This window comes from Hyperolius riggenbachi, chromosome 2 (assembly GCF_040937935.1).
Source record: "Hyperolius riggenbachi isolate aHypRig1 chromosome 2, aHypRig1.pri, whole genome shotgun sequence".
Taxonomy (NCBI): Eukaryota; Metazoa; Chordata; class Amphibia; order Anura; family Hyperoliidae; genus Hyperolius; species Hyperolius riggenbachi.
In genome coordinates, this window is record NC_090647.1 from 101164635 (window position 1) to 101186331 (window position 21697).

Below are 21697 nucleotides of genomic sequence, written 5' to 3' on the forward strand. Positions count from 1 at the left end.
TACATAATAGGGCAGCCAGAGAGACAGCAATCAGTCAATTATCAAGAAATGCTTTGTAGTAAGGACAGCTGATGTCCCAGGGACATTGGTAGCAAATAAAATATGTACCTAGCCATGTTGCCTGCTTAGCAGTATCAAGGAGCAGCTGCAAATATTCAGATTGTAGCTGATGAAGAAGTCTGCTGGGTTCTTGTGCTTGTTAAGCACGCCTCTTAGCATAGTCACAAATATGCCCAAAATTGCATCATGTACATTTTGTGCATATTTACAGATGAAACTAATGTCTGTAAGTGTTCCGATAGCAGTTAATAGGAAATAAAGATTTCAGGAGAAGAAACTACTGCTCTGTCTTGTGCACCCTTCAATGTATGGGCTTGATTCACAAATCCGTGATCACTCTTATCACAGTCGCGCTAGTTATATTGCGCGTATCGTTTTTCTCACACAAACATGAATTTGCGCACAAAATAGCATCCGCTTTCACGTGAAAACGGGCGTAATTTGGCACGCAAATACAGAAAACGTTCCGCGCATTATAGCGCGTATAAAACGCTGGCGCGACCGTGATAAGCGTTATCACGGCTTTGTGAATCAAGCCCTATGTTGTTGTCACCAGGCAGGAAGCGACTGCTGGCCATGTCCCACCAATCACCTTGTCACCAGGCAGGAAGTGACTGCTGGCCATGTGCCCCCAATCAGCTTGCCACCAGGCAAAAATCAACTGCTGGCCATGTACCCCCAATCACCTTGTCACTGGGCAGGAAGTGACTGCTGGCCATGTACCCCCAATCACCTTGTCACTGGGCAGGAAGTGACTGCTGGCCATGTGCCCCCAATCAGCTTGTCACTGGGCAGGAAGCGACTCCTGGCCATGTCCCACCAATCACCTTGTCACCAGGCAGGAAGTGACTGCTGGCCATGTGCCCCCAGTCACCTTGTCACCAGGCAGGAAGTGACTGCTGGCCATGTGTCCCCAGTCACCTTGTCACCAGGCAGGAAGTGACTGCGGGCCATGTGCCCCCAGTCACCTTGTCAACTGTCAGGAAGTGCCTGCTGGCCATGTTCCCCCGATCACCTTGTCCCCGGGCAACAGGTGACTCCTGACCATGACCCACTAATCAGCTTGTCACCAGGCAGGAAGTGAGTGCTGGCCATGTGCCCCCAATAACTTTGTCACCAGCCAGGAAGTGACTGCTGGCTATGTGCCTCTTATTACTTTGTCACCACACAGGAAGTGACTGCTGGCCATGTCCCCCCAATCACCTGCACTGCGCCCAACAACGGCAGCTTGGTGTACTCTATACAGTGCAGCCGCTCATGACTTCCATGACAGTCTCAGCCGCACTAAGCTAAAGGATCCAAATTTCAATCACTCCACTTTGAAAATCTGGCCCTTTGGGGTTTAGTCAAGCTTTTAACATTTAAAATGCTTTGCGCAATATTTTGATCTGGAATTATGAACTGCGCCCATTGCAGAAAATCTGTGTCAAACTATAGCCCTATATTTTGAATTCCAGGTGGAGAAATTCCTTCCTGTGCAGCCTTGTTTTTGGGATCCCAGTAATCTGTATAATGATATATATGGTAATTGCCCACAACAAGAACCATGGCTACTCTCCGCTGGATAAAAACATTATTCCTGGGCTATCGATAGTGAATCTCATCTTCTGGATTTTGTGCACACTAGTCCAGGTAAGTGCAAAGTGTTTAACAAGGGGTTCAACAGGCTTGTGTAGCACAGACTTTGTAGTGTTTAATTGTGTATGATTAAAAATGCTTTATTATGGGGCCCTGATCACTAGTGTTGTTCGAATCCAGGTTCCCGTATTCGGAAACCCGTATAACGCCGTGCACAGCCTAACACTATTAACAGGGTATAGCGTCACAGAGTTGTGCTCCACCTCATTTTCACGTGACTCCGACATTCCTCCCTCAAAGCCGGACAGCAGAGCCGGGACAAGGTCCTCCAGCACCCAAGGCTGAAACACCAAAGTGCACCCCTCCATCCCTGCCCCCCCAGCCGTCACACACTGATTGCTATTAGACTAAGAGGTTCCCCAGGGCCCCTAACACCTTAATCTCTAGTTATCTGGCTAACAGTCACTGCCATCTGGATGCCGAGGATCTGGGAAGCCTCTGGATTATCCAGAGCCTTCCAACCACTGAATGGGAATCTAAAGTGAAAATAAACTTATAAAATAATGCATTGTATGTGTAGTACAGCTAGGAAATGGAACATTTGTAACAAAGAACATGCTCATATTGTTTCCAGTACAGGAAGAGTTAAGAAACTTCACTTGTTATCTATGCAAAAGAGCTTCTCTGAGCTCTCTGACTAATTTAGTCAGAGAGCAATGCTGTTTTCTGAAGCACTTATACATCAAATAAACAATGAAAGACAACTTCTGGTAAGATGTTTTACTGCAGGGAAGTTGAAATGGTCATCAGCTCTGCTCTGTTTCATAGTATAAAATACAGTACAGTTTGTAAATTGCAAATAGTAGAGAATGATGCAATGCCCTTGCATGTCACCTCCAGTATCTACTCTATTTAATGAAATGTTAAGCCTTGTACACACACTAGATGGTTTCAGAGTGTGTATAACAGCCCCTGATCCCTCTCGATGCATTGGCGAGCAATTTGACTGGCAGATCGACTCCGCTGAGGGCATTGTTCTCCTGCTCACCCCACCCACTCTGTGGTCTGCTGTACCCTTGGCCCTCCACCCGAATCTATAGGTACAGACCCCATCCCTAGCCTTGAGGCTAGCAATATGTCTGTACAGCATCGGGTCCCAAATGGGAACTCACAAAACTGGGAGTATCTCAGACTGGCTGCGTTGATAGCAAGCAGCTTTACAAAGCATAATTAATAAATTATGTTCTATGAATTGCATATAAAAAAAAGCTGTGCCAGATCTGGGGCTCAAAGCTCATCATCCATCCACACTATAATTCATTTACTTTTTTTTAATCCACAGGGCTTTGGAGGTCGATATTTCTACATCCAGGCCTACAAGTCTCTGAAACACAAGGCCACCAACATGGATGTTCTGATAGTCCTAGCCACCACCATTGCTTACATTTACTCTGCGGTGATCCTGATTGTGGCCATGGTGGAGAAGTCTGAACAGAGCCCAGAGACGTTCTTCGATACACCCCCAATGCTGTTCATGTTCATTGCTCTGGGGAGATGGCTTGAGCACATAGCAAAGGTAATTAATTGTGATTGGTCCCAGTGGGGACCAGCAGGAAATCTCTAAGACCCTGACTTACCTCTGGTTTCTACAGGTGGATTTGGTAACACGGATCCAGAGCAATGATCCGTGCTGAACATTGGCAGGAAAGTCACTCCTGCATTAGGCTGTGAATCCTGCTGTATTACCTTACCTGTTGCTTGCCCATTCTAAGCCTTAACTGTAAAGTGATATAAGTGTTTACAGTGCATTTCATTGGGGATTGTACGTCATTGCTTTATTTTTTTTCTCCTTCATGCCATGCCAGTTGTCGCTATTTCTTCTACTTGCTATTGTGTTACTCCAGCTATAGGTAACACAATGCTAAACAGAATCCTGAATCATGGATTGGCATTGGCAGAGCTTGTAAGCTTCTTTATTTCCAAATCATTTTGTTCTTAACCACTTCAGCCTTCAATGTTTTTTTACCTTATGCAGCATGTCAGCGCTCATCCCTTTCATTCGCCAATACCTACTACTTATCACTACTTATCAAAATTAAATTATCTATGCCTTGTTCTTCCGCCACCAATTAGGCCTTCTTTAGGTGCTACAATTTGCTAAGAATAGTTTTTTTCTAAATGCATTTGAATGGGAATATTAAGAATAAAATGGAAAAAAAATATTTTCAGTTTTTGGAACATTATAGTTATAAAATAATACATTCTGCCATAATTAAAACACATGTATTTTATTTGCCCATTTGTCCTGGTTATTAAACCCTTTAAATTATGTCCCTATCACAATGTATGGCGCCAATATTTTTATTTGGAGATAAAGGTGCATTTTTTCAGTTTTGCGTCCATCACTATTTACAAGCCCATAATTAAAAAATAATAGTAATATATGATAGTAATACACCCTCTTATTATGCATATTAAAAAAGTGCAGATTTTTTATTGTAATTTTTTTTTAATCTAAAGTTTTATTTGGGTATTTTGGGGAAAGTGGTAAGTAAGGAGTTCATTTTAAAATACGGGTAGGTCTCGTTTGTAAAATAAATGTATGTAAGTGTAATTTTACTGTTTGGCCACAAGAAGTCCTTGTGCATTACATTCTATTGCATACCAATAGTATGCTAAACAGGAAGTAATCCGTGGACATGTTACTTCCTTAGTTACAATGACCGCAGGCATCTCATTGATGGCGGCGTTCATTGACATGGGGACTTAGATCAGTGAATGGGAACTGTGTTCCCATTCCTTGATCTCTGGGCTAATGGCCGGCGATGAGTACCCCCACAGGTGAACAAGCAATTGCCCGTGGTAGTGGGGGTTTTTCGTGGCCGTAGCATGGGTTGTGGAATCTAAGCCACTGAAACAATACAAAATCAGTGAAAGTCAAGTTGGGAGTTATAATCCTCTTCCTTAAAGAGAATCTGTACTCTAATATTCTTACAATAAAAAGCATACCATTCTATTCATTATTTTCTCCTGTGCCCCTCTGTGCTGTTTCTGCCACTCTCTGCTGCAATCCTGGCTTGTAATTAACAGTTTTAGGCAGTGTTTACAAACAAACTAACCAGCTTCTAATAGGCTCAGCTAAGCATAGTGTATGAGTCATTCAGAGTATGCAGGGGGCCTGCAGAGGGTGTGTATCGCTTCTACCAATCACAAGCAGCCCTGCACATTCCACACAATCAAGCTTTAGCCCGACAAACAGGACAGAGGAAAGATACATTGATTTATTACAGAGACAGTGCAGTTAGGAAAGACTGCAGTAAGCCAGAGCAGATTAGAACAGGCATAGGAACTTATAGGATGGAAGAACTAAGGCCGGAAAAATTGTTACAGAGTCTCTTTAAAATGACCACACAAACCATACATTTACTTGTATTTTTTTTACAATTGATTTTTTGATTGATTGTAACTTTTTAAACATCTGAACAATCCATAACACACAGATGTTTGATTTTTCCCCAATTCTGAAAAAAAAAATGTGAAAACCCAGAAAAGAAAATTGGTTGTGTCTGTAATTCAAGAAACTGAAAACCTTTTGTATGTACTCGACTATTAGTCTAGAAATGTAAGTCTGTCTCACTAGATAAAAGTATAGGGGTCGACTTATACACGAGTTATAAGCAACACTGAGCACACTGAGCACACATCTATTAGTGACATTCCCATTTGCAGCAATTTCCCAGTGGTAAGTGACACTTTCTTGATAAAGGAAATGCCCAAAAAAATGCAGGTCTGAAAGACCTGGCCACAACAATTTATAAAAAAAAGAGAGGCAGGGAGGAAATTCTGGGCTGCAGGAAGGGGGGTGAATAATTGCCACACTTGGTTGCCTGGAGGCATTATTGGCTGCACTCATGGGACAGGAGGGATTAATGGCTGCAATACTGTATGCAGTGCAGTCATTAACCCCTCCTGGTCCCGAAGTGCAGCCATTAATTATGTTGGGTAGACTTTTCTTGAGTCAATAAAAAATTCCAGCTTAAGAGGGTCAATAATGGGAGTCGACTTATACACGAGGTCAACTTATATTCGAGGATATTACACCATTGAATTTCAGAAAAAATTATCAGAATTATCCACCAGTCTTGATAGACATATAGAAAAGAACAGGACATCGAATCACATTTCTTGCTCAAACACAGCACAACATACACAGCAAAGACTTAGCACTGTCTTCCAAAGAAGTGTAAGCTCTCTATTAGAAAGTAGTAACCTGCAAAGGCTAAAAGTCATTGCTGCGACTATAATATGCATATTACTACTAAGTTTAAAATGAAACTTTTTATTGATGGAAAAATAAAATGTCTTAAACATCTTTGAAGGACGGTCCTGTGTCCTTGCTTTTTATGTTGGAATCTACAACCTCCTTGAGAAAAGAGGTTCTGACCTGCCAGCACTTCTCAACATTAATAACGGGGTGCTGCCTATCTCTTGTTGCAACTACAGCACATGAAATACAGTAATGGGCAAGCAGTGCCGTGCAATTCTTATGTGTGCTTGTGCATTATCTGCTTGCTTGCCTGTTATTTTATGCATTATATAGTTAAAGGGCAACTATCCCCCCAAAATATAAGAATTAAAATGCATACATATAAAATATAGATTTCTGCCAGAATAAAATGCATTATAAATTATTTTTTTCCTATGTTGCTGTCACAGCAGGTAGTAAAATCTGACATCTAACAAATTTTAGACTAGTCCATCTTCTCTTGGGGATTCTCAGGTATTTCTTTATTTACAAGTGCAAGTGCACTTACCGTATAACAGTTGCTGCTTAGTCCAGCTGACAGAATAGTGAGCAGCAAGTAGGGAGGACAGCCGGCATCTTTGGATAGATCCTTTGCGGGAAGTATTTTTGAAGGAATAAAAGTGATGTTGAGCATCCCCTATGAGTAGATAAATGAGTCCAAAATCTGTCAGCTTTTTACTACCAGCTGTAAAGGTGCTCATACATCAGAGGATCTAAGGGCAGATCGACCAAGAGACAGATCTCTCTCTGATCGGAGAGAGATCTGTTGCCTTCCCATACACCAGCAGACCGATTCCCGAGAGATTTCAACATGAAATCTCTTGGGAATTGGCTTTGTGACACAGCATTCGCTGCCTCCATCCTTGCCCTTCTAATGTGAATGTATTTAATATTTGAGCTATCTGCTGTCTGCCACCGTGGTCTCCATTCATCTTGCTTTACGGAAGCCTAGCAGAATGAGGACTATGCATTGGGACCAAGACGGGAAACAACAGACATGTAAATGCCGGGGGTGTAGTCAAGTTCGTCGCTTGTCCCTATATCACATGCCGTTACTACTGTGCACCCGATCAACCACATTGGGCCGACATCTTGCAGCATGTCCGATTGATACATTTGAACAATTATGGGCCGAAATTGGTTGACTCATCGATCGGGCATGCTTGTGGCGGCATCCGATTTGATAATGCAACATAGGGAAGTCATTTTTAGTGCATTTTACTCTAGGAGAAATGTACCTTTTATGTGTGTGCATTTATTTTAAAATTTAAAATATTTCATGATAGTTATTATTATTATTATTGATTTATAAAGCGCCAACATATTCTGTGGCGTTGTACAAAGTAAGAAAAGGACATGGGGTATATAATACAGACAATGGTGGGTCAAAATGCAAAAATGGTACAGAATACAAAATACAGAAGTGGTAATGACAGTGATAAGAGTAACATGATGAATAAAATGTATAATGATTTCCAAGACACAAAATGGGGAGAGAGCCCTGCCCTTGCGAGCTTACAATCTAAAGGAATGTAGATATATGTGTAGCCTCTTGTCTGGTATTAGGTTAACAGATTATATCTTTCAATCTGTTAAGGTGACAGGTTCACTTTAACTGCTCAGTGTTGTTATTGTATGTGTGTAATTTTTCCTATGGTGTCTGTGCTGCAGGGCAAAACATCAGAGGCCCTGGCTAAGCTCATATCCCTGCAAGCTACCGAGGCGACTGTGGTGACACTCGGACCTAATTTATCCGTTTTAAGGTAACTCATATTTACTTTCTTGCGTATTCTGCTAGATGGGTTAAATTCAGTGGTAGATGAATTTATGGAGAACTAGAGAAGCAAACTATAATAACCCTAATCATTTCTGCATAAAACACAATTTTCAGGGCCCGTTTCCACTTATGAGAATGTTCCATGATCCTTGCACGCAAATTTGAACAGGAAATCTATAGGGTGCTTCAGAATTTGCATGCAGGGGCAAAAACTGACAGCATGCAGCATCATTTTGCATCATGTATGCGATTCCCCATAACCGATGCATCACCACTGGTTCCGCGTCCGATTCGGATACAGATACAGCACCCCAGTAGAAATTAGCTTGTTTTTTAATGCAGAGAATAGGGGAAGCTTGCTCATCTCTGGTCATTGGCAAATGTATTCATTGCCGACTGAAGCTTTCTGCGGCATGTGCCTTCACTCTGCCCCCTCCTTTTCTGCTGAAGTGACTCAGCTGTTGCCAGGGCGATATGCCTGTTCAGCAGAGGGAGGGGGGAGGGGGGGCAGAGTGAAGACACATTTCTTAGAGAGCTTCAGCTGGCAGGGCTTGTTTCCACTGTTGCGACGCGATTTCGGCCGCATTCCGACGCTTGTAAAAACGCATGCGGATGCGTTTCCACATGCGTTTTTACCCGCGATTTCGCCTGCGATTTCGCATGGCAGGGTGCCATGCGAAATTAACCATGACACTGCCAGGGCTAAATAAAATTGAAAAAGGTGCGAAATCGCACGCGAAATCGCGGGTAAAAACGCATGTAACAAACGCATGCGTTTTTACTATTAAATACATTAGCGGCGATTCGCACGGATTCCCGACGCAGGCGAAATCGTTGGCTCTTTTGTGCGTTTTTTTCACGCTGAAAAAAACGCACCTCAACAACGCTACAGTGGAAACAGGCCCATCCACTTGTATTACATGTGCGGATCTGCATGCGTTGGACGCATGCAGATTCGCGATAGTGGAAACGAGCCCGCAATGCTTACATTTGTATTTGCCAATGAAAAGAGATAAGTGAGCTTCTCTTGCTCTCTGCAGTGAAAATACAGGTTTTTACACACAGGGAATGTGTGGGAATGCTTTCAAATGTTACTAAATGCTACTAAAAGTAGTTACTGAAATTGTAGTTTTGCAAGTTAAAGCCGACTTTAAACTCCGAGTGATGTATGGACAGCAACACAACCTGAATCAGAAATGGGTAAAGGAGACTACCTGTAACAAATACATTTGGATTGTGTGAGGCTGGGGTGTCTAATGTCACATACAGCCCAGCTGCCACCAGAAGTATTTCTCTAGTCTTAGGTAGAATTCACTGCAGTAACTGACAGGGTTATTAGATAGTACTGGCAGTTATAAATCTTGTATGGAGGAACAAATGACGAGAAGAGGGTGATCCCTATTTTTTTCAGCAGCCTCGCTGTCAGATGAGGATCTGTCAGATACTGAAGGTGGTATTTCTAAACATATGCATGAAATATATTGAGTGTAGGGTAATATTGAATATAGGGGTAACAGAATGTCATCCTTTCCATTATAGTTTCAGTAAAGCTATAGATCTGATTAAAACGCGTGTTTGTTTGGACTTTGCTTCTGCTATTACAGGGAGGAGCAGGTGGCTGTAGAGCTGGTCCAGAGAGGAGATATTGTGAAGGTTGTTCCTGGTGGCAAGTTTCCAGTGGATGGGAAAGTCATTGAAGGAACATCTATGGCGGATGAATCTCTCATCACAGGTAATTTATGAATTGCAGCAGAAGGGAATTACCACAATTCTTTACTAGAGGATGCAGTTAAATGGCTAAAAAAAATTCAAACTCCATTCTTTTCAGAAATCGGACTCTGCACTGCAGGATAGACAACCTGTTCATATGAATAATTTCATATCTGTCACTTATTTGCTTATGCAGCCCTGAGAAAAGTTCTGATCATGTTTGTATGAATAATGAAACTTTGGATACATGGTCTATGGAGTCATTCCTTCTAACATTTCTCCACAGCAAGCAGTCAGGGCTCGTTCACACCTAGGGCGGTTTGCTGCTTTTTGAGCCCCGGTGATTTAAAAAAAAAATGCACTAAAATCGCTTGTGCAATGAATCCTTATGGAATAGTTCATATCATAGTGTTTCATCTGCTTTCCGCTCAGCAAAGCACAGCCTGTACCATTTTTAGGGCGATTTATATACAATGGAAGGTATAGGAAAACCGCAAAACGCTCACAAAATCGATTTGTGCGGCGATTACATTCACACTTTTAAGAATAAATACATTGTATTTATTCATTTCTGGGTCTAAAAGTTCACTTCCTGACGTAGATCAGGAAGTGAAAAAACAAATTGCTCTGCAAAAGAACTTTGAAAAGCGCATTTTACAAAATCACAGCGCGCAGCTAAGAAAAAAAAAAACTTGCAAAAAATCAAAAAACCGCTGCCGTCAGCGATTTTGATTTTAGATGTGAAAAAAGCCTGAGTGTGAATAGTGGACGAGGATCAGTGATGGATACGTGGCTGGATGGTGTAATGGTTAAGGGCTCTGCCTCTGACATGGGAGACCAGGGTTCGAATCTCGGCTCTGCCTGTTCAGTAAGCCAGCACCTATTCAGTAGGAGACCTTAGGCAAGTGTCCCTAACACTGCTACTGCCAATAGAGCGCGTTCTAGTAGCTGCAGCTCTGCTCTGGCGCTTTGAGTCCGCCATGAGAAAAGCGCGATATAAATGTTATTTGTCTTGTCTTGTCTACTATCTACAATGCTGAGTCTGTACTGATGGTATCAGATGTGTTAGTAAAGGTGCCAATACATCTAGCAATGTATGGGCAGAACGACCAAGAGACAGATCTCTCTCGTATCGAATCTCATTGGAGAGAGCTCTGTCGGCTGCCCATACACCGCAGGCCCATTACTGATCGATTTCAGCATGTGGCGCAACTGTGATGTCACAGGCGCCAGTGCTATACGTGGCAACCACAGTGACCACGTCGGCCCAAGATTTTTCATCTTGCTCAATCAAGACATTCAACCGATTTTGGCCTGAAATCGGTTGAATCGCCAATCGGGCATGTTTGTTGTGTCAACAATTTTTATCTTATTTGATAAAATTATCTAATCAGATGGCCGATCTGGCTGCAAAAGCGCTAGATGTATGTCCACCTTAAAGCAAACCTGAGCTGAAAATGAAAAGTCAAAATAAACATAAACATGTCATACTTGCCTCCCATGTAGTCTACTCATTAGTCTCTTTCTCCTTTCCCGTCTCCTGTTTGTCCACTGTGATCGATGGAATTCTCCGTCCTCCATTTTAAAATGGCAGTGACCCCCATAACCGCTCCCGGGTCAGCACACTGTTAAACTACAATATCACCCACTTGAGCCATAGGAAAACATAAACATTACCTTGCACATCAGATGTCCTTTCAGTTATAACTGACAGCAACTGATACATAACTGACAGTAACTGATATGTTTCAACTGGAAGTTGTAATTTTTAATTTACAGGTACATCATGTGTTTATTTAAAGGGAACCTGAAGCGAGGAAAATTATTTAAAATGAACACATGACTTAGCTGCAAATGAATATTACATACTAACCTCACCGTCAGTTCCTCTCAGAGGCTCACCATTTTCTTCTAACAATGATCCCTTCCAGTTATGACAATATTCTGTCAGAACTGAAATATATCAGTTGCTGTCAGTTATATGTCAGCTGCTGTCAGTTACAACTGAATGTGCAAGGTAATGTCCATGTTTCCCTATGGCTCAACTGTGTGATATTACAGTTTAACAGTGTGCTGACCAGGAAGCCGTGGTAATGGCCATTTTTAAAATGCAGGACAGAGAAATCCATTGATCACAGTGGACAAATAGGATGCAGGAAAGGAGAAAGAGATTGAGGAGTAGTCTACACAGTAGGTAAGTATGACCTATGTATGGTTATTTTGACTTTTTATTTTCAGTTCAGGTTCTCTTTAAAATAATTTTACTTGGTTCAGATTCCCCTTAAAGAGAATCTGTATTGTTAAAATCGCACAAAAGTAAACATACCAGTGCGTTAAGGGACATCTCCTATTACCCTCTGTCACAATTTCGCCGCTCCTCGCCGCATTAAAAGTGGTTAAAAACAGTTTTAAAAAGTTTGTTTATAAACAAACAAAATGGCCACCAAAACAGGAAGTAGGTTGATGTACAGTATGTCCACACATAGAAAATACATTCATACACAAGCAAGCTGTATACACCCTTCCTTTTGAATCTCAAGAGATCATTTGTGTGTTTCTTTCCCCCTGCAGCTATCTTCCACTGAAGTGTTATGCTGTTTCTTCCTGCAGAGTGCAGACAGCTCTGCCTGTATGTAATTCCTCAGTATGTGAAAGCCCTGCCAGCTCAGAGGAGGATTTATCCAGCTTGTAAAAGATAAGAGAGAAGAGAGAAGCTTACCTAATCTAAATAATACACAGGCAGTGTGCAGAGAGGGGCCTGGAGGGGGGAGATGCATCACAGAATCACAACACTGAAGAACTTGGCAGCCTTCCAGACACAGGCTGACAAGTCTGACAAGAGAGAGATAAGTTGATTTATTACAGAGATGGTGATAGTAGAACGTGCTGCAGTAAGCCAGAACACATTAGAATAGCTTTTGGAACTTGTAGGATGATAAAAAACAGGATGCAATTTTTGTTACGGAGTCTCTTTAAAGTGGTCTGAAACTCCGACATAACATTCAATAAAAATGTGTTTTCCTACTTTTTATTACTCATACAGTTATCATATTTGCTTTTGTGAATATGTAATATTGTCTGTTTACAAATAACAAGTTTCCAAAGTGAAGTTTATCTTGCCCTGAAAGCTGCCATTGCATTTTATTCAAACTGCTTTTTATTATATATTAACATCTTTTAATGAACTATTCTGAACTCTGTGTGTGTCTGAAGTACAGAGAGTTCCTTTTCACTTGTTACGCTGTGTTTACACACATTGTAACAACATTGGAATGTAAACAAAGATACTGTTATCACTAGTTTGGAGGCGGATTTGAAGCTGAATAGTTGGACAAAGTGCTTTGTTTATTTCAGTGATGTTCTGCTAAAAAAAAATTCTGGGATAGTAACTTTCAAGCTGTGAGTAATCTTTTAGAGCAAAGTAGAAATGCTGACTTTCAGACTACTTTAAGGTAGACTTATGATTCTTATACACAGAATCCTTTTTTCTGATCTGGTTGATTTAGAGGAGTTATCAGCAGCAAGGGGCTGGAGAAAGCCCCAGGTAAGTAAAGCTAATTTTTTTATTTTCGGCTGATAACTCCTTTAAGAACAGGTTCATACTGCTGAGCTAAAAGTACATCGAACATGCAAATCTCCACTACCCCAGGAAGGAAGAGAAATTCATGGCCTCAAGCTGCCAGTTTTTTTGTATCAGTTTGCGCACAAGTGTATTGATAATAATGTCACAGCAGATAACCTCTCTTCTGGACCGAACATAGATTTTAAAGGACTAGTGTAGGGGGGAAAAAAAGAGTTGAACTTACCCGGGGCTTCTAATGGTTCCCCGTGGACATCCTGTGTTGGCGCAGCCACTCACCGATGCTCAGGGCCCCGCCTCCAGTTCACTTCTGGAATTTCCGACTTTAAAGTCAGAAAACCACTGTGCCTGCGCAGCCACTCCCACTGACATCACCAGGAGTGTATTGCGCAGGCCCAGTACGGTCTGCACCTGTGCAGTACGCTCCTGATGACGTCAGTGGGAGCGAGAATACGGCCGCGCAGGTGCAGTGGCTTTCCGACTTTAAAGTCTGAAATTCCAGAAGTGAGCCGGAGGCGGGGCCCTGAGCATCGGTGAGTGGCTGCGCGGGAACAGGACGTCTGCGGGGGACCATTAGAAGCCCCGGGTAAGTTCAACTCTTCCCCCCCGACCCCCTACAGTAGTCTTTTAATGCATTTGTTCTGCCAAGAGTGCTCACCATTACATCTACTTAATGCCAACATTTTCACCAGACAGCTGACATCTTCGGGCAGAAAGGATGAATATAAAATGGGTCTCTAGGCAAAATAGCAGTTTTTGACCACCACTGATGACCACCTGGCTTTTTTTTAGTAATATGTGGTGGGGGCTAGCTTCCACCAGGCCCTTAGACTTTCTCCCGGGCCTAGGCAACTGCCTAGGTTTGCCTTGTGGATGGTCCGGCTCTGTCTTCTTGCAGATGTTATGAGCCTTGTTTATTGGCTCCTGACCGTGTGATAACCTGTGCCAAAATTACAGCTAGTACAGCTAATAATATTACCACATTATCCTATATTTATGTATGCTTTTATATTCTACTTGTGGAAGTTCTGTTTATAATGTTTTCATTTTTATACTTCTACTCTGTCATTTAGCAGCTTTTCTTAAATCTTCTTAAAGGGGTACTATGGCGAAAAATCTTAAAATTTAAAATATGTGTAAACATAAACAAATAAGAAATGAAAAAAAAATGAGACATAAATTACTTTTCTCCTATATTGCTGTCACTTACAGTAGGTAGTAGAAATATGACGGAAGCGACAGTTTTTGGACTTCATGGGGGGATTCTCAGGGATTTATTTTTTTCCAAAAGCACTTAGTGAATGGCAGTTGCTCTGTCCAACTGCCAAAAAACTGTGTAGCGAGCAGGGAAGCTGTCCAGCATCATTGTTTAAATCATTTTTAGGGAATATCTTTATAAAGAATAAAAGCCTTGCTGAGAATCCCCAATGGAGAGATGGACTAGTCCAAAACCTGTCGCTTCTGTCAAATTTCTACTACCTACTCTGACAGCATTATAGGAGATTATGGCTCATTTTACTCTGGAAAAAAACGTACTTGTTATTTGTCTATGTTTGCAGATATTTTAAATTTTAAATTTATTTGACATAGTGCCCCTTTAATAGGTACAATGAAGCCTCCAATCAATTATAGTAACCCGACTGCTCTGAAATCATTTATATTTCTTACCTGTGCTGTGTGCCACATGGCTGATATATTAACAAGAAGTATACAACACACTTTTATGTACAGTACTTACCTGTGTGTGCTGCTCATCTGTTTTTGTCACATTTATAGACAAATTACGTATTATACATGTAAACTTTAATTACACTGTCATATAATAATCATTTCCTCCATTAGCAAAGATATACACTAATTATTTGCCAATGATCTACAGTGACTCTGTGGGAAATGATGTGTTATAGTGCACTCTAGTGGCCAAAGTAGAGAATCACACATAACATAGATTTTAACGTCACAATAGTCGAGGATCTACTGTATAGTACATCATTCATGTTTCCTTGTAGGAAGAAACCTTGGTTGACTAATGAAACGTCTGTTTTAGACAGTTAGCAGTAAGGTTGAGACCCAGTGTTGCTTGTATGTGCTACAGTATGTGCAGAGGTTCAGTGATAATTGAATGCTAAGCACTATCAACTACTATCACATCAACCTGTCCTGTACTATAATAGATCAGTGTGCAAACAGAGCTGAACTACCATACACTTTCCTACAGAGTGATACAAGTTGGGTACAAATATCATCTGGCTCCAACTCCGACTCCTCAGTTTATGAAACCACCGACTCCGAGTCCAGTTACCCAAAAATTGGTCCGACTCCACAACCGTAGATACAAGTGAGATTGGCTGGTTGCATTGAGCTTGGCCATTCTTCATTGTCCTTGAACTTTTGCCACAACACAAAATTCAACTTTTTTTTCCCTTTAAAGCGGACCTGAACTCAGAACTTCTTTTCTGCTCTAAAAGATTGGCAACAGCATAATAACCTTTTAAAGAGACACTGAAGCGAAAAAAAATATATGATATAATGAATTGGTTGTGTACTATGAATAATTACTAGAAGATTAGCAGCAAAGAAAATATTCTCATATTTTTATTTTCAGTTATATAGTGTTTTTTCTAACATTGCATCACTCTATAATATGTGCAGATTACACAACACTCAGCATTCAAAATGAGTCTTTCAGAGCAGTCTGTGAAGTAATGAACTCTCCTCTAGCAGAGGAAAAGTAAACAGTTCAATTACAGTTGAGATAATAAAAGTCAGATAACAGCCCTCTCCACGACTAAAGTTAGTCGGAGAGCTTAATAGCTTTTTTGCATAGAGATAACAACTGGAGTTTCTCAACTCTTCCTGTACTGAAAACAATTAGACTGATGTATCTGATCTTAGGGCTCGTTCACACTTGCTCTGAAAACGTATCCGTAGCTACGTTTTTTGTCCCGGATGAAAAACGGAGCCACGGATACCAATGTTAAAAATAGCAGCTGTACACACTCCAAGAAAAAACGGGTCCGTGGGTGATCCGTGTAAAACGTATAAAGAAACTGAACGGACAGTCCGGACCTGCTGCATTTTTCCTGGACCCGGATACACGGAGGATAATGAAAGCCTTGAACATAAAACGTATGCCAACACGGATTGCCAGAACTTCCTTCTCCTCCCCTCAACGTCATCTCTGACAGCTTCCTGTTGACAAGCTGGGAGAGACGAGAGCAGCCATCATGGCCACCAGGAGGTTTATCAACGTGGAGGACCTCATAATGGCTGTCCAAGAGTACCCAGAGCTCTACGACAAGAGCCATGAGAAGCACAGCGACCTTCCACACTGCAAGCTGTTATGGGAGCGCATCACCAAGCAGTTTGTGGACGAGTATGACCGGCTTGCAGCCAGGAAGCAGAGCAAAGAAGGTGAGTGCCCTGGAATGTGTATGATACATGTTGCCTAGTGTGATGTGCTCTTTATATATATGTTTAGTGCCACATCCCCAACACCAACTGTTTTCTCCACACTGCAACTCTCACCTGCCGCCACCCACCCCCTTTTCACTCCACCACCCCCTCTCTCCCCTGATTTCCACTTGTCTCATACATCCCCCCCGCCCCCCCCCATTCCCCAGTGACACTCATCCTTTCTTTCCACATCCCACTCCAAAATGCCACTTAACTACAACCCCCCCATCTCACCATCTCTTGTATGTCCACCCTCTCCCCCTCCAAAGGTACCCACCCCTGTATTCGACAATGCCCCTCCTATCCACCCAACACCCCAAGCCACCCACTCCAAACCCCCCCCATCCCCATCAGTGAACAAGCATTGAAAACAATTTTTAAAATTTTATTTTAAAAACAATATATTAAAATAAAACGTAACAAAAAGCCAACCTCCTCCCCCCTCCCCCCAACAAAAAAACATCCCCCCCCCAACAAAAAAACATTCAAAATGTCCAAAATAACTAGAGAGGAACAATAATGTCCTGGGCTTGTATGTGTCCCTCTCTAGACATGAAGTACCGTACCATGTAGTCCCGATTCTGCTGGGCCTGTAGCCTACCCCTTGTTGCAAACCGTCGGATTCCGGGCAAATAATCCTGGTCGAGGTGCATAATGTTGTATCCTTCTTCCTGACGAACAAAGTTGTGGAGGATGCATGCCGCCTTCACGACAGCTGTAGCGTTGGTAGGGCTCAGCTGTAGTGGCGTGTGGAACATCCTCCACTTGTTCGACATGATTCCAAACGTACACTCGACCATGCGACGAGCCCGGGTCAGCCGGTAGTTAAACACGCGTTTTTCGCGCCTGAGGCCTCTCTGCCCAAACGGCCTCATCACATGTTGTGATAAGGCAAAGGCCTCGTCGCCGACGAAAACATAGGGGTAGCTTGGTGATGTTGTTCCAGGCCAAGGCTTGTCCCCGGGGATGTCCAGCTTATCGTCATTGAGAAGGCGGTGCAGTCTGGACCTCTGGAATATCCCCGAGTCACTTGAACCGCCATAGGAGCCAACGTCCACGTAGATGAAATTATAGTCTGCGTCGGCCACAGCCAGGAGGACCAGACTAAAGTACTTCTTGTAGTTGAAGTACAGACTGCCGCTCCTCGCTGGTTTCTGTAGCCGAACGTGTTTTCCATCGATGGCTCCTAGGCAGTTTGGGAAGTTGCACCTGTTCCAGTACAGGTCGGCAATCTCCGCCCACTTGCGAGAATCGGGAACTGGCATGTACTTCGCAACCAGACTGCACCATATCGCCCTGCTGGTGCGGTTCACTATAGCACTGATTGTGCTCTTTCCAACTCTGAAAGTGAGATGTAGACTTCCATAGCTTTGTCCGGTCGCAAGGAAACTATAGAAAAAAAGTGACAAGATTGTTATTTGGTTTTGTTTCCACAGTTGAAAAGATAAAGACAAAATGGCGAAGTATACGTGACAGCTTCATTAAAGAACTAAAGGCGGAAAAAGCAGACCAAAGAAGTGGGAGTGGTGCATCGCGAAGGACCCCATATTGCCACACACCTCTACTGCGATTCCTTAGACCTCTCGTTCAAGATAGAGGGTGAGTTATTTTTGTTATAATTTTTTATTTTACCTTTGGTATGTATCCACTCTCTTGCCTTTATTTAATTTGTAAATTTATTTATTTCATTTTTTGGGGGGGTGGGGGGGTGGTTGGGGTGGTGTGGATGTTTGAAACACTTTCACTTTCTCATACAAAATGTTGTTTTTTATCTACAGCACTGAAGATAACTTTGAGGCCATTTTAGATGATTCAAATGATGGACCAGCACTGTCAATTTTGGATGAGTCACCTGACACATCGATGGACACCCTGACCACTGTCAATCTGGATGACATTGCCGACGATGAACTGCCAAGTGTTTCAGCTGCCTCATCTGCACAACCTGAATCACCTGGTGAGGGACCACCCACCCAGCGTCCAAACACGGCTGAGTCATTGCGTAAGCAAGCAAGTGCTCGGGTTTCAGCTGCTCGCGGTCAGGCCAGATCGGCCAATGTGCAGATGGCTGGAGCAGTGTCAAGCCTTGTTGGGATGATGAAAAACCAGGAATCCATAGTGTCCCGAAGTTTGCAGGACAAATCAGGTAGCACTATTTCCCATCAATACCAGCAACACATAGACACTCTGAGAACTCAGTTGGCCGAATCCAATGAGATGCTGCGCAAAGAAAGGCAGCTTTTTCAGGAGCAGCTACACAATTTGGGTCAACAACATCGCCAACAGATAGACCTTTTGATGCATCACCAAAGCAGCAGCCTTTATCACTCGGTGATGTCACTATTGCCTTTAATGGAACAAGTGCCACGGCACAGGTTAATACATTGTCAATGCAGTTTGCTTGATGCGGTGAAAAACCACTTAGATTACTCTGCACCACCCACTAGGCCACCCTCTGCATGGCAACCATCTCCCACTCAGCCATACCACGGTCCATCTCCAAATCAGTCATACCAGGGTTACCAGCCACCACATTCTTTTCCTATCACCTCTGCAGAGGAAACTACCACGTATACCCAGCTATCACAAGGTAGTACCGCAAGCACTCGTACTTCTGCTTCCTCCCAGCCCAGTAGTGGCAAATACCCTTTTTTCCCCGAGAATGATAATAAATTTTAAGAAATAGTGTCACTGCTCACTAGTTTAAATATCTGTCTATCAAAATCAGATGTTCAACACTTTACCATCAAAGCCTGTCCAATGACAGTTGAGTGTGTTTTTGGTCACCTTCTGATTTTGATGGACAGGTAACTAAAACTAGCGAGTCAAACACAGTCTGGGATACAATAGTACTCAGTTTACTAGTTGTACTCAGTTTATTGCTACTTTCCAGTACTAAAGTTTGCTGCTGCACAGGTAGTATGCAAGAAAAATTACCTCTTTCCCCAGGCACCCTGGTTGCCTACTTTTGCCACCTACCATTCAAGACCTTTGGAACAGCACTTTCCTACCAGAGATGGTCCCTGGACTGTTGTGTGGGTGAGTGCTGTTCAGAGGGTCTTGAATGGTAGGTAGCCAAAGGTAGCCAGCCAGGCATTGCTTTGGAGTGAACACTTGTTTGTTATTTTGTAAAGTTTGCACTACTAAAGTTTGCTGCTGCACAGGTAGTATGCAAGAAAAATTACCTCTTTCCCCAGGCACCCTGGTTGCCTACTTTTGCCACCTACCATTCAAGACCTTTGGAACAGCACTTTCCTACCAGAGATGGTCCCTGGACTGTTGTGTGGGTGAGTGCTGTTCAGAGGGTCTTGAATGGTAGGTAGCCAAAGGTAGCCAGCCAGGCATTGCTTTGGAGTGAACACTTGTTTGTTATTTTGTAACGTTTGCACTACTAAAGTTTGCTGCTGCACAGGTAGTATGCAAGAAAAATTACCTCTTTCCCCAGGCACCCTGGTTGCCTACTTTTGCCACCTACCATTCAAGACCTTTGGAACAGCACTTTCCTACCAGAGATGGTCCCTGGACTGTTGTGTGGGTGAGTGCTGTTCAGAGGGTCTTGAATGGTAGGTAGCCAAAGGTAGCCAGCCAGGCATTGCTTTGGAGTGAACACTTGTTTGTTATTTTGTAACGTTTGCACTACTAAAGTTTGCTGCTGCACAGGTAGTATGCAAGAAAAATTACCTCTTTCCCCAGGCACCCTGGTTGCCTACTTTTGCCACCTACCATTCAAGACCTTTGGAACAGCACTTTCCTACCAGAGATGGTCCCTGGACTGTTGTGTGGGTGAGTGCTGTTCAGAGGGTCTTGAATAGTAGGTAGCCAGCCAGGCATTGCTTTGGAGTGAACACTTGTTTTGTGTTTTGTTAAAGTTTGCTGCTGCACAGGTATGCAAAAACAATAGCTCTTCAACACTCCACCCCCCCCCCCCCACCACCACCACCACCACCAAAATTGGCTAGCTTCATATTGGTCAAACACAGTACAACAAATAAAGGCACAGCTAAAATAGATAGCATTTCAGACAGATAACAAGAGCCAATGTCTGCCACATTGTTCAAGCAAACATCTCCACTCCCAAGCCATGAGCACTGGGACAATGGAACAATGGGACAATGGGGGTTGTGGGGGATGGTTCAAACAAACAAGAAGTATTGTACCTTGAAGCAGAAATGTTCTTTCAATTTTGAAAGTTATGTTTGGCCACCATGTTGGTGAATGCCATTTTGTTGTTTTTTTTGATAACCAAAAAATAAATTTTTATTTTTTGTTGAAAATAAATAGATTGTCTCATCATTACAAAAAAGATAAAAGATGATAGATAAAAGACATAACATACCGCAGGGTGATCATAAGTTGCTCCTCTGGAGTGATGGCTTTTCGCATCCTGGTGTCCTTTTTCAGAAGGTGGGGCCTCAAGATGGTGAGAAGGTGATCAAACCTCGAAGACAAAAATGGCAACAACATTAGCCTGACACAGGTACAGAGTGTGTGGACAGGTAAAATGTTATTTCAGGTAAGAAGAAGGTACTTACAGGTCCACAGACATCCGGCTATATTTAAAGAACTTGACCGGGTGTTTTCTCAGGTCTTGATAGAGGACAGAAAATTGCCCCTTTTGCTGTCTCTCTTGCAGGAGAGGATGTACCCACCATCTCCGCACTCTTGACCGCATGAGGGTCCCACTGTAGTACAGGAAGACCCCCATCCAAGCCAGGTTCATCCAGAACAGAAAGACAATGGGGTCCATGGTGCTGCCTGATGTAGTACTTTCTTGCCTGCTGTATTCTCAAGAGTGCATCAAACACATGGTACAGACAATAGACTATAACCAAACCACTCCCTGTACAGCAAAACCACTCCCACTCATTTGACATTGGTACAGGCACTCAAAAAACCTCCCCAGGACATTCCATATGCCTTAAAATGGTCAAAACACAGTTTTTTTCTAAAGATAGCCCCTCCCACTGGCTTCCTAGTGGTCAAGAGGTGGGAAATGGGTAAATATTAGCAGCATAGGCCCTACCACTTCCTTCCTATTGGTCAATAACAATTGCATTGGGCCAGGTACGTTTTCTAAACGTTTTTTGGTTGAAAAACGGAACGGAAACGGATTGCAATTTTTCTACAAACGGATCCGTTTGCGTTCCGTTTTTTGTTTACACGGAGCCCGGACCGCGGACTGCGATCTGCAAACGTGTATAGTGTGGCCCAGGCCTTAATGTTTTTTTTC

General features: G+C 42.7%; 3 protein-coding genes across 4 annotated transcripts in view; 2 read left to right on the forward strand and 1 right to left on the reverse strand.

Annotated features, from left to right (window-relative positions):
- ATP7B (ATPase copper transporting beta) overlaps positions 1–21697 on the forward strand; it is a 164105-nt gene that overhangs the window by 104786 nt on the left and 37622 nt on the right. For both annotated transcript variants that reach the window (XM_068267125.1, XM_068267124.1), the window contains 4 exons: positions 1518–1692; positions 2981–3214; positions 7616–7707; positions 9326–9453. In XM_068267125.1, coding sequence (XP_068123226.1) covers positions 1518–1692; positions 2981–3214; positions 7616–7707; positions 9326–9453 — 629 coding nt within the window. The remainder of the gene's footprint in view (positions 1–1517; positions 1693–2980; positions 3215–7615; positions 7708–9325; positions 9454–21697) is intronic.
- On the forward strand, positions 15972–19487 carry LOC137545656 (uncharacterized). Its single transcript, XM_068267122.1, has 3 exons — positions 15972–16425; positions 17904–18066; positions 18246–19487. The coding sequence occupies exons 1-3, from the start codon at positions 16239–16241 to the stop codon at positions 19144–19146; spliced, it is 1251 nt and encodes a 416-aa protein (XP_068123223.1). The 5' UTR covers positions 15972–16238; the 3' UTR covers positions 19147–19487.
- Positions 16944–21663, reverse strand: LOC137545657 (putative nuclease HARBI1). The gene is made up of 3 exons (XM_068267123.1): positions 21000–21663; positions 20804–20905; positions 16944–17856 (listed from the first exon to the last, which is right to left on the reverse strand). The coding sequence occupies exons 1-3, from the start codon at positions 21212–21214 to the stop codon at positions 16971–16973; spliced, it is 1203 nt and encodes a 400-aa protein (XP_068123224.1). The 5' UTR covers positions 21215–21663; the 3' UTR covers positions 16944–16970.

What these genes read in the sequence shown, in the direction of transcription:
- LOC137545657 (XM_068267123.1), bottom strand. Translation starts at nt 21,214, where the DNA reads ATGGACCCCATTGTCTTTCTGTTCTGGATGAACCTGGCTTGGATGGGG. An exon ending in AGCCGGATGTCTGTGGACCT is followed by an intron (nt 20,906 to 20,999) that starts GTAAGTACCTTC and finishes TTTGTCTTCGAG; the next exon opens with GTTTGATCACCTTCTCACCA. An exon ending in CAACTTATGATCACCCTGCG is followed by an intron (nt 17,857 to 20,803) that starts GTATGTTATGTC and finishes TTTTTTCTATAG; the next exon opens with TTTCCTTGCGACCGGACAAA.
- LOC137545656 (XM_068267122.1), top strand. Translation starts at nt 16,239, where the DNA reads ATGGCCACCAGGAGGTTTATCAACGTGGAGGACCTCATAATGGCTGTC. An exon ending in CAGGAAGCAGAGCAAAGAAG is followed by an intron (nt 16,426 to 17,903) that starts GTGAGTGCCCTG and finishes TTGTTTCCACAG; the next exon opens with TTGAAAAGATAAAGACAAAA. An exon ending in CCTCTCGTTCAAGATAGAGG is followed by an intron (nt 18,067 to 18,245) that starts GTGAGTTATTTT and finishes TTTTATCTACAG; the next exon opens with CACTGAAGATAACTTTGAGG.